At 42.4% G+C, this 13395-nt stretch overlaps 2 protein-coding genes across 2 annotated transcripts in view; one reads left to right on the top strand and one right to left on the bottom strand.

Annotated features, from left to right (window-relative positions):
- LOC128687617 (polyadenylate-binding protein 2) overlaps positions 1-13395 on the top strand; it is a 102255-nt gene that overhangs the window by 66851 nt on the left and 22009 nt on the right. The gene's annotated exons all lie outside the window — the stretch shown is intronic.
- LOC128687618 (high mobility group protein DSP1) lies at positions 11032-12087 on the bottom strand. The gene has a single exon (XM_053775169.2). The coding sequence runs from the start codon at positions 11914-11916 to the stop codon at positions 11245-11247; it is 672 nt and encodes a 223-aa protein (XP_053631144.1). The 5' UTR covers positions 11917-12087; the 3' UTR covers positions 11032-11244.

Here is a 13395-nt window from a genome sequence, read left to right as displayed (position 1 = left end):
CCTGACCTGACCTGACTAGGTTGGGGCATGGGCTTAAGCCGGTAGGAGACTTGGACCTGCCTCACATGGGCCAGTAGGCCTGCTGCAGTGTTCCTTCTTTCTTATGTTCTTATGTAGTCGGGTCCAGGTCACATCCACTTAAGGAAGGAGCACGGCATCAAAAGTACTAACACAAGCTAGTCAGGTCAGTTCAAGGAACAGCTACTGAAAATCGATTACTGTTTGGAAAACCTTCCAGCTCCATCCCCAAACATCTTACTGCTTGGTGATTTCAACCTAAGGCATACAAAATGGAAGAATGTAGCAAATAATGTTAAAGCTGAAACAATCCCCGGAGGTAGCGCAGATGAAAGGTCACACACACATGAGCTACTAAGTCTCTGCGAAAAACACACCTTAAGCCAGCAGATAGTGGAGCCAACAAGACTAGAAAACACACTTGACCTTATCTTCACAAATAATGAGGACCTGATAAGAGACATAAGAATATCAAAAACAACTAATTCCGATCACAATCTAATCGAAGTCCAGACGTACATGCATAGGGGTCCTGAACAGCAGAATTCATGTACCTGTGAAGGTGTCTTCACAAAATACAATTTCAACAACAAGAACATCAACTGGGACCAGGTAAACCATGTCCTAAACGAAACATGTTGGGAAGATGTCTTAAATGACATGGATCCAAACCAGTGCCTTGAAAGGATCAACTTCCTGGTAGCCGAAGCATGTTCTAGGCATATTCCCCTAAGAAAGAAGAGCAGGAGTAAACTGGAGAGAAAAAGACGCTCCCTCTTCAGAAGACGACGAAGAGTCACTGAGCTCCTCAGGAGTGCTAGAATATCTGATACACGAAAGGAGGCGCTGACCAGGGAACTGGAAACTATCGAACTTAAGCTAAATGACTCTTACAGGAACCAGGAGAGGCAGGAGGAGCTTAAAGCTATTAGTGAAATTGAAAGAAATTCAAAATATTTCTTTTCATATGCCAAAAAAAGGCAAATACCACATCTAGTATCGGGCCCTTACTCAGACAGGATGGGACTTACACAGACGACAACAAGGAAATGAGTGAAATATTGAAATCCCAGTACGACTCTGTGTTTAGTGAACCACTAATCGGTCTGAGGATCGACGACCCAAATGATTTCTTCATGAATGAGCCTCAAAACTCCATAAATGTATGCCAGATTTCCGACATTACCCTAACTCCGATAGATTTCGAAAAAGCCACTGACAACATGCCTATGCACTCAGCCCCGGGCCCAGACTCGTGGAACTCTGTTTTCATTAAGAACTGCAAGAAACCCCTCTCGCGTGCCCTAAGTACACTATGGAGGAGGAGCTTGGACATGGGTGAAATTCCACAGTCACTTAAAACAACGGATATAGCCCCACTCCATAAAGGTGGCAGCAAAGCATTAGCTAAGAACTATAGACCAATAGCTCTGACGTCCCACATCATAAAAATCTTTGAAAGAGTGCTAAGAAGCAGGATTGCAAATCACCTGGATTCCCAAAATCTGCACAATCCAGGGCAACATGGGTTCAGGGCAGGTCGCTCCTGCCTCTCACAACTACTGAATCACTATGACATGGCCTTGGATGCACTGGAAGAAAATCAGAATGCAGATGTAATATACACAGACTTTGCAAAAGCATTTGACAAATGCGATCATGGCGTAATAGCCCATAAAATACGTGCTAAAGGAATAACTGGGAAAGTGGGGAGATGGATCTTCAACTTCCTAACAAATCGAACACAAAGTAGTGGTCAACAGAGTTAAATCGGAGGCTGCCATAGTGAAGAGCTCTGTTCCACAAGGCACAGTATTCGCCCCCATCTTATTCCTTATCCTCATATCAGACAAACAGAGATATACACCACAGCACCGTATCATCCTTTGCGGATGATACTAGGATCTGCATGAGGCTGTCATCTGCTGAGGACGCGGTTAACCTCCAAGAAGATATAAACAAAGTTTTCCAGTGGGCAACGGTAAACAATATGATGTTCAATGAGGACAAATTCCAACTACTCCATTATGGAAAACTGGAGGAGATAATAACTAGAACAGAGTATACTACTGACTCCGGCCATACAATAGAGCGGAAAAATAATGTAAGGGACCTGGGAGTAGTAATGTCTGAGGATCTCACTTTCAAGGATCACAACAGTGCCACGATCGCACGTGCAAATAAAATGATAGGATGGATAATGAGAACTTTCAAAACGAGAGATGCCAAGCCCATGATGATCCTTTTCAAATCACTTGTTCTCTCTAGGCTGGAATACTGCTGTACATTAACATCTCCATTCAAAGCAGGTGAAATCGCAGATCTAGAGAGTGTACAGAGATCCTTTACTGCACGTATAAGTTCTGTCAAGCACCTTAACTACTGGGAACGCTTGGAAGCACTTGACTTGTACTCGTTGGAACGCAGGAGGGAGAGATATATCATAATCTACACTTGGAAAATCTTGGAAGGAATGGTCCCAAATCTGCACACAGAAATCACTCCCTACGAAAGTAAAAGACTGGGCAGGCGATGCAAAATGCCGCCAATAAAAAGTAGGGGCGCCATTGGTACACTAAGAGAAAACACCATAAGTGTCCGGGGCCCAAAACTGTTCAACAGCCTCCCATCAAGCATTAGGGGAATTGCCAATAAACCCCTGGCTGCCTTCAAGAGAGAGCTGGACAGATACCTAAGTCAGTGCCGGATCAGCCGGGCTGTGGCTCGTACGTTGGACTGCGTGCGGCCAGCAGTAACAGCCTAGTTGATCAGGCCCTGATCCATCGGGAGGCCTGGTCATGGACCGGGCCGCGGGGGCGTTGATCCCCGGAATAACCTCCAGGTCCAACTCTCGCCCACCCGCACCCACTCATGTATTTATCTAACATATTTTTTTTAAACTACACAACATTTTAGTTTCTGTGACGGTACTCTGGAGTTTGTTCCACTCATTCACAACTTTATTATCAAACAAGTGCTTTCCTTCCTGAATCTGAATTTTACCAACTTGAAACCATTGCTACGAGTCCTGTATTGGCTAGATATTTTTACCACGCTATTTACATCCCCTTTATTTATTCCTGTTTTCCATTTATACTCCTCAATCGTTTTCCCCCTGATTCTACGCCTTTCGAGAGTGCAAATTTAGGGCCCTCAGTCCGTCCTCATAGGGAAGATTTCTGATACACTGGATCAACTTTGTCATCCTCCTCCACGTTTTCCACCCCTCAGGGGAGGTTCCTTGACACTGGTGAGGGACTCTTGATCTAGGGAATTGAATCTGTGCTCCAATTCCCTGAATTGAGCAGATGTAATATACAGACTTTGCAAAAGCATTTGACAAATGCGATCATGGCGTAATAGCCCATAAAATACGTGCTAAAGGAATAACTGGGAAAGTGGGGAGATGGATCTTCAACTTCCTATCAAATCGAACACAAAGAGTAGTGGTCAACAGTTAAATCGGAGGCTGCCATAGTGAAGAGCTCTGTTCCACGAGGCACAGTACTCGCCCCCATCTTATTCCTCATCCTCATATCAGACAGAGATATACATCACAGCACCGTATTATCCTTTGCGGATGATACTAGGATCTGCATGAGGCTATCATTGCTGAGGACGCGGTTAACCTCCAAGAAGATATAAACAAAGTTTTCCAGTGGGCAACGGTAAACAATATGATGTTCAATGAGGACAAATTCCAACTACTCCGTTATGGATTATTATTATTATAATCAAGGGGGAAGCACTAAACCCAGAGGATTATACAGCGCCTGGGGGGGGGGGGGATGTGGAAGGCATTCAGGCTTAATTCGGGGAACTGGAGCACAGATCCAATTCCCTAAATCAAGAGCCCCTCACCAACATCAAGGAACCTTCCTTGAGGGGACTCCGTTATGGAAAACTGGAGGAGATAATAACTAGAACAGAGTATACTACAGACTCTGGCCATACAATAGAGCGGAAAAATAATGTAAGGGACCTGGGAGTAGTAATGTCTGAGGATCTCACTTTCAAGGATCACAACAGTGCCACGATCGCACGTGCAAATAAAATGATAGGATGGATAATGAACGTTCAAAACGAGAGATGCCAAGCCAATGATGATCCTTTTCAAATCACTTGTTCTCTCTAGGCTGGAATACTGCTGCACATTAACATCTCCATTCAAAGCAGGTGAAATCGCAGATCTAGAGAGTGTATAGAGATCCTTTACTCCACGTATAAGTTCTGTCAAGCACCTTAACTACTGGGAACGCTTGGAAGCACTTGACTTGTACTCGTTGGAACGCAGGAGAGAAAGATATATCATAATCTACACTTGGAAAATCCTGGAAGGAATGGTCCCAAATCTGCACACAGAAATCACTGCCTACGAAAGTAAAAGACTGGGCAGGCGATGCAAAATGCCCCCAATAAAACGTAGGGGCGCCATTAGTACACTACGGGAAAACACCATAAGTGTCCGGGGCCCAAGACTGTTCAACAGCCTCCCATCAAGCATTAGGGGAATTGCCAATAAACCCCTGGCTGCCTTCAAGAGAGCTGGACAGATACCTAAAGTCAGTACCGGATCAGCCGGGCTGTGGCTCGTACGTTGGACTGCGTGCGGCCAGCAGTAACAGCCTAGTTGATCAGGCCCTGATCCATCGGGAGGCCTGGTCATGGGCCAGGCCGCGGGGGCGTTGATCCCCGGAATAACCTCCAGGTATCCCCCCCACATGTGCTGTATAATCCCATGGGTTTAGCGCTCCCCCACGATTATAATAATCTACGTTTTCCAGTGCATTTAAATCCATTCTGTAATACGGTGACCAGAACTGTGCAGCATAATCTAAATGAGGCCTAAACAAAGATATATAGAGTTGAAGAACAACCTGAGGACTTCTATTATTTATACTTCTTGATATAAAGCCAAGGATTGTTCGCTTTATTGCGAACACTTACGCACTGTTGTCTATATTCATATGGGGAAGGGAAAGTTATAAACCCATTGGAACCACACGGCCCCAAGAGAATGAAAAGTAATCAGATGTGATCCAAGGAAAGGAAGGGTAGCTTTTTTTTTTTAGATCAGAGCTGTATGACCCTTTCGGGCTTAGAACTTGGTTTGATTATTATATATGGATCACAGTCCTTCACCAGCTGATATTAAACTTGACATATTTATACCCTCAATCCCCTGAAGGGAGGTTCCTTGATGCTGATGAGGGGCTCTTGATCTAGGGAATTGGATCTGTGCTATAGTCCCCTGAATTGAGTCTGAATGCCTTCCCCCCCAACATGCGCTGTATAATCCTAAAGGATTAGCGCTTCCCCGTGATTATTATAATATACCCTCACTGCGTTGAGGCCACGCTTGGGATACCACTTAAGAGGTGCTTCGAAGTCCACTTAGATTGAACCTGATTTTCTTCCATTTCCCAAGAGCTACAAGACTTCCTAAGGATTTAGCCCCCCCCCCCCAGATTAAACGGATTTAGGCTGTAGCGCTAAACTTTTAGGGAGCATTTAGTGCCTAAACTAATTCAGTACAGAGATCAAAACGCCACACCTTTCCTGCATAAGCAGAATTGAAGAATTAAGACACCTACGTCACATATGGGAATCTTTATTGAAGAAACGTTTCGCCACACAGTGGCTTCATCAGTCCAGTACAAACCAGGAAGGTATAAGGCGAGGAGGAGTTTGAGGTAATCAGTCCCTCGGCCTGGAATCGATGTGTTCAGTCTATCACTTGTAGAGTGATGAACTGAACACATCGACCCTAGGCTGAGGGACTGATTACCTCAAACTACTCCTCGCCTTATACCTTCCTGTTTTATATTGGACTGATGAAGCCACTGTGTGGCGAAAACTTTCTTCAATAAAGATCCCCGTATGTAGCATAGGTGTCTCAAGTTCTTCAACTTGTCGGTTTTCAAAACCAATCACATAAGCAGAATTACCAACAAGCCCCCCCTCCCCCCCACCGTCAAGAAGGAACTTGGCAAGTTCAAGTCAGCTTATCAGCTGGGATGTGGTGCAGCCGACACCAACAGCCTGGTTGTTCAGACTAGCAACCTTGACGCCTGGTATGGAACAGCGCCTAGAGAATGGGTGAACAGGCTTGAACAGTTATGGAGTGGTGGTTTCAATTACTTTGATCAAGAGCCCTTCAACATCAAGGCACAGTTTGAAAAAAAAATGCACGAGCATCCACGAACTCCACAAACCTGGTCTCATACCAACTGCAACAGCAGAACTTTCCAAACTGATCAGACATACCATATACGGAGAGCATATACATGTACACAATGTACAATCACACATTTAGGCACAGTACACGTACACTAAATTTAAGCATTGTGCATAATGTGCAAATGGACAATACTCGTACATGCACACATTGCACATGTACACTCGGTAAACTGAACAAATACGCATGTATACAATACATTCACACGTAATACACGCACATTCTTGCGTACACAGGCGCCCACTTACAGTACTCGTGTATTAAATGCACGTGGTTTATACACGACTTCATTACTACAGTATTCCAAAAATCGCTAACCTGTACGAGATATTTAGAGTCGAGTTATCTTGCATTCCATTTCTACCAAGTGAATGAATACAAACTTAATCTTTGGTATTGCATTCACTGGAAGCGATAAACCAGCAAGGCTCGTACGACGCATGGAAAACGAGAGGTAATCAGGTTTCGTCCAAAGCATCCGCCTCCCTACCCACTCTTGAAGGGTAGTGACTTGGGTATACATTGACCACCTGAAGGAGGGGAAAAGGGAGAAAATACTTACCACAACCCGTTCAGGGCAGGAGATATAGGAGCTGGAACAGATGGAGACGATTTACGACCTGCATAGAGCCAATGAAGCAAATTTCTGGGAACGCCTTCAAGTTCTAAATTTGTACTCACTAGAGGAGAGACGAGATATTCGGATTTTTAACCCTGGAGGGTTAGCCACCCAGAATAACCCAAGAAAGGCAGTGCATCATCGCGGGGACGTATTTCCATTGGGGTCCTCAATCTTGTCCCCCACGATGCGACCCACACCAGTCGAGTAACACCCAGGTACCTACTTGCTAGGTGAACAGGACAACATGTTTAAAGAAACGCGTCTAATGTTTCCACCCTGCCGGGAATCTAACCTGGGTCCTCAGCTTGTGAAGGGAGGGCTTTGCCAGCTAGGAAAGTATTCGAGGGTCTGGCTCCAAACCTGCCATGACATACTGGAGTGAAATGTGAAATAAACCCAGTGAAATGCAGGGACACCATGGGCACAACAAGAACATTGTATCAACATCCGTGAGTCCAGAATATTCAACATCTCGCCAGAAGATATTAAATACTGCTGGGACACGGGTAGAAGTCTCCAAGAGAAAATTGGACAAGTATCTTCACCAGGTGCCAGATCAATCAGACTGACGGATGTGGGCCAGCGGGCCGCCAGCAGCCACAGCTTGGTTGACCAGGCAAGCACCAGACGAGCCTAGACCAGTGACGGGCTCAGAGTAGAAAAACTCGTAGGAATATCAGAGGTACTAATCTGGCCACCTGTATAATTATGATCAGGGATGAAGGGGAGAGGGCTTATGACTAAGGGGCCATTCGAAGCACGAAACAATCAGGTTCGATTTAAGGGGTCCACTTCCTTACAGCAAAACTCTCACGGGCATCAAAGCTTATCCCCTGAGGGGTGACCACAGTTCTAGAGTAACACCTCTGAAAGGTAGCGCATGCTTTTACTTACCCGCCACTAAGGTCATTAACGGGCTATCTGATCAGACCGGATTAACTGAAAGGATCGAGCTTCCACGACTTTTATTCGATTATTATAATAAAAAAAGCGCTAAGCCACAAGGGCTATACAGCACTTATTCGAAAACTAGCACCAAATCCGTATGGTCATAATCATAATCAAGAGCTATTATTATAATCATAACCAAGCGCTAAAGCCTTGGTTTTTCAAGACTCGCAAGGTACCAATTAGCCTATCTTGTTTTATTAATATTATTATTATTATAATCAAAAAGAAGCGCTAAGCCACAAGGACTATACAGCTGTTTTATTAATAAAACAGAAGTATTCTTTAAAATATGTACAAATCATAAGATCTTTAAATGTGTGTTCATTAGAGAAGCTACAGGCTAGTATTTTATTACATTCGTGGGGGAGGGGCTAAACTCGGGTGGGTCATACTGTGCTTTGGGGAAATGGTGTTCAATCCAAGGAAATGGGGTATATATCCACTACTATAATCTAGAACCCTTCACAGACATCAATGCACCTTTTAGAAATAGTTGGGATGTACAGGAATTTTTATACAGATGTATAAAAGCGATGTAGTGGAGGCAGGAACTATTCATACTTTTAAGACGAGGTATGATAAAGCTCATGGAGCAGGGGGAGAGAGGACCTAGTAGCAGTCGGTGAAGAGGCGGGGCCAGGAGCCGAGTCTCGATCCCTGCAACCACAATTAGGCGAGTACAGATTTAAGGCCCGTCGAGTGCCTGTATGCCGGAGAGTTCTTGATGCAAGGAACGGGACAACCTCTCCTTCCTTGGATTGAACTTTAATGCCTATTCATCTTGTGCTATATGGCCCTTACATGAAACAGTCAAGTTTCATTCTCCTGTGTGCGGGTTATTTGTGATTAGTTCTAGTCACGGAATTGCGCATTTTTATTCTCCAAGGGTTAGGCAGTGATTTGTCTGGACTAGGGATGCGCAACAAAGTCTTCATATATCTGGCTTTTCGAGTTCAACCCTGGCACCATGTTTAACAAGTTAGTGGCAGTTGTGGTCAGTTGGTCTGCAACAAATAAAAGCCTACCCAACTTCACACTGAATACCTTCCGTATACGACAGCTAGTAATTGATATTTGGTACTTTACGTAAACGTCTTATCACAATGAGAAAGCATATTACGGTTTTAGGACGTAGATGACCTTTAAAACTGATCATGTCGGTTAATTGGTTACCGTGAGCATCCGCCGACCTGCTGGAGCTAGGTTTTCACACCATAAAAAATTCATTGGGAGAGCGCTAAACTAAGAATAATTAGCACCTGGAGAATGGAAGGAAGTCAACTTGATGTAAGGAAGACCCGTTTCTTTGATCAATATTACAATCATAACTAAGCGCTAAGCCCACAAACTTTCAACCTTTCATCAATAGCCCTTTCACTAGCATCAAGATACCTCCGTTGGGGGTTACATTTAAAAATTAAGGTTCTCTACCTAATGTATCTTCACGGATATCCAAAATGTTACCTTACGTTGTAATGTTTGGTATTTATTTATTCATTTTATAAACTATGAGCAAGGCTTAATGAAATCTGTATTGTATATTGACAAAGCTGACAGCCTACTGCAAGTAACCAAATTTACTTTTGGAGAGACTTTGAACTTACACGTCAGAACCTGGACAATATAATTAAATTATTATAATCAAAAAAGAAGCGCTAAGCCACAAGGGCTATACAGCGTATATAATTAAAATGACTGCATAAATATATTATGATCAAGGGGAAGCGCTAAACCCGTAGGATTATGCAGCTGCATATAGCTCCCGCTCATTATACAGTCTTCTGATACGACCTATAGGGAGGATGGGGGGAGGGAACTGTCATAGTATCTTTGAAATCATTCGACCCAAGGAAATAATTTCCTTGAATCAAGAACTATTCACCATAGAACTCGGCCGTTCAAATAAGAATGTTTAGTATTCGCTCTAGAGCATCGAGTACAGAGCTGGTGATAACTTACTTTCTCTGTATATGAAATTTTGCGTATTGATTTTAGTGCAGTTAAGTCAAACCTAAAGTATTATTGCAATCAAAACTAAGCGTTAAACCCACACCAAAAGTATTACTAAGGTTCTCTTTTAAGAGATGGCATTCTGAATACTGTCAGACAATTAGCAAGATATGATAAACAGGCAGGAGATAAATGATCTGATAGTGTAAATTGTACAAAAGGATAGTGATTATAATATAGAATAGACTAAACAGTAATTCGGGTGTAAGCAAAATTTATTTGCTGTTGTATAATTATGAAAATATTAATTCTGTTATGAAAAGTCTGCTAGCAAGTTCGGAATTTTTACTACGTATTTTAGAGAAAAAAATTAACGATCGAAGAGGCATTAAATTTGAAGTAAAATGCACCCTTGGGATATTTAAAAAGGGCAAAATAATCAACAATAAGTCTTTTTAATATATCCCAAATATATTTTAATATTTAAGCCATTGGGAACTTGTCAAAATTGAACTTATAAGCGCTAAACCCCAAGGAATCCAAGAATCAGTTTTTAAGTACAGCAATGAACACGCCAACATCTGCTTATGGAGGTCTTTCAATTGCTATCTTCTTACACTTCATTACTGGTTGAGACTACTACAGCATTAGATTAGTACCTAGTTTATAAGAAGTTGACGTGGGCAGGTATCAACACTGCTACATACCACCTGTCTAGGTTATGCCTTACTAGACTAGTAAATACCATTTAAACAGCCAGTAATGAATGTGACTAAGCATAAAAAAATTGCAGAAAACATACATTTCAGATAAAGCTCAGATACTGGGGTGTACACATTTCTGCAACACCTGAGTCACTTGAACAGCTGCCAGTGCCACTGAAATTTAATGCACGCCATTTTCAGCTACAAACCTGGCAAAAAGCACATGCAACTCAATTAACTTGCACAGTGCTGTGGTAAAGCAGCGGGACAAATATCAAGAGGCAGTTGCTTTTAATATATGCAGGATTTTTTTTTTAAAGCTTTCAGGTTTAACATTTTCCATTAACAATGACTGTAGCTTAGGAAGTGTTTGCTGTTAGTTTTTAATAAACACTAAGGGTATTTTGTTACCACAAAACGTGCCATAATACTTACGGATAAGTTACGTTATCAATTTCGTTATATTTTCAGTTTAAAAGCCTCATCCACACGTTGCAAACGCTATTGTTTATATATTTCAGAGCACAAATTAGGACACTTAAAACTCATTTTTCTTTTTTGTTTTATTGGTAGAAAATATAAAAACTAAATTTGAAATTGGTAAGTACATAAAGGGACGTAAAATCAATCCTTGAGGAATCCCCGGATGGGATAAATACCTTACTTGCTAAAATGTACAGGCTTAGCAGTATAAAAATAAGTTTGTACATCACATAACACTTGTCTTTTTGGTCGTGTAAATGCTCACACAATCACTTCACTTAGTCATCCTCGCCAGAGCCATCATCGTCATCGTCTTCTTCGGAGCCTGCGTCGTTCTCGTCATCGTCTTCATCGGGCATAACATCAACAGGGTGACCATTAGCAGCCTTGGCTTTCTTCAAGGGTGAGCCATCACCAGCCTTGTAGGCCGACATCGCCTTGTTGTATCTAGCGCGGTCTTCCTCAGCCATCTTCTCGTACTTTATCTTCTCGGATTCAGACATTTCAGCCCACTGGCGGCCCAGCTCCTTGGCCACCTCCCCCACAGAGAAGTCGGGATTGGCGGCACGTACCTTGGCTCGTTCATCGTTGGCGTAATAGAAAAAGGCAGACAAGGCTCGTTTGGGCTTGTTAGGGTCCTTGGGTGGCTTGTTACCCCGCCCGCGCCGCCCACGACGCCCACCCGCTGGGGGAACGAAGTCCTTCATCTCCTCGTTGAAGCGAGTCTTGTCCTCTTCGGCCATGTCGTGAAACTTCTTTTTTTCTTTCTCGGACATCGTCTTCCATCGCTCAGAACACTGGCGGGAGAACTCTGCGAACTGCACGTTCTCGTCGGGGTGAAGTTTCTTGTGTTCAGAACGGCAGGTTTGCACAAAGTAGGCGTAAGCAGTCATACGACCACGGGGTTTGTCTACGGCTGTCCCTGAACCACGGGGTCTCCCACGCGGCATCTTGGCACTTTAGGTGGCAATCCTGAGAAAAGGTTGAACCGCTGTGCGGTAGAGGAAGAGCTGAGCGACCCTCCCCCTCTGATACCGTCTTACTAAGTGACGCTTTACGACCGTTATTGCGCGCCAGGCCACGCGGGACACACCAGCTTTACTCCTCGCCCGCCACAATCTGCTCGTCAGCTAATCACAACTCCTCTCAGCAGTCCGGGTCTGCCTACGTCGACGTTGATTGGCTGAGTAGCTAGCGGAAGCGACGCCTCGCACTACCTTCCCCGCTTTGTACTTATGTTCGCGGGAAAATACTGAATTTTCATTGGTCGTAGGTGACCGACGCGGCAATATAGTGGCTAAAAAGGCTTATATCTTAGAGTAACATACAGTTTTCAACCTTATAATAAAAATGATTATGGCTTTTTGACGCAAGACATGTAGGAAATACCCCACGTATTTTAAATATAAAAGAGCAAAAGGCGTAAGATTTTCTATGGTCAGGTAACACAACCCTTATGCCGCTTGTCATTGATCCTGAGTTGACTACACCAGTGTAAGTCTTGCATACTTGTAAGGGCTTCATTTGCCTTCTTCAAATGTCTCTACTTACAAAAATCATAGGAAGGTAGTCACTGACTGTCTATGAACCCCATAATGATTAAAAAATATTAAATATAACGATTAATTGTGACTATGAATTTGTAATTAATTAAATGCGAAAATACCTGTTAAAGGTAAAGACGTCACATAAATATTGATACTCATGAATTGACTATAAAGACCAAATAAGAACCCGGGACCAGACCAGAAGTTGAAATTAGCGAGTAGCATCAGTAGGTATCCGATTCCTCTCAATTGTCTTCAATTAACTCTTTCTACCCATCAGTATAGTATTCCTTCTTTTAAAGTATTAATACATGTACCATTAATGTACACACATAAATATACTTACATATATGTAAAAGTGAAGAGACGCTGATCTAGTTATATATAATATAAATCAGACAATGAATCTGTCATAGCAAAAGCTGATTCGAACATCTCAGTTTTCCCGCCAGACCCATTCTCTAGTTGCCATATGAAATATTTTGACAAATACTTTTAACGCTAGGCTTATTTTAACCACAAGGCTCATGCTGTTTCAGGTTTATGAATGCTGTTTTATACGAATGGATGCACATTACAGAGTTATAATGATGTTATCTATAATACTGTATGGAACATTTGGCAATGTTATGTTTCGTTTATAGCAGATCACTTATAATGATTTACTGACAAATGCTGAACAGTTAATTAATAACTTGATTCTTAGGTAAAACTGAGTTTACAGCAAGTGTTTGGATATGTTCAGGGTGTGTAAATAAGTAGTTGTATGCATGTGTAAGTTTGTATATATATATATATATATATATATATATATATATATATATATATATATATATATATATATATATATATATATATATATATATATATATATATATATAT

Source organism: Cherax quadricarinatus, chromosome 11 (genome assembly GCF_038502225.1).
Source record: "Cherax quadricarinatus isolate ZL_2023a chromosome 11, ASM3850222v1, whole genome shotgun sequence".
In the NCBI taxonomy this organism is placed as follows: domain Eukaryota; kingdom Metazoa; phylum Arthropoda; class Malacostraca; order Decapoda; family Parastacidae; genus Cherax; species Cherax quadricarinatus.
This window is presented reverse-complemented; position numbering and strand designations above follow the sequence as displayed.

What these genes read in the sequence shown, in the direction of transcription:
- LOC128687618 (XM_053775169.2), bottom strand. Translation starts at nt 11,916, where the DNA reads ATGCCGCGTGGGAGACCCCGTGGTTCAGGGACAGCCGTAGACAAACCC.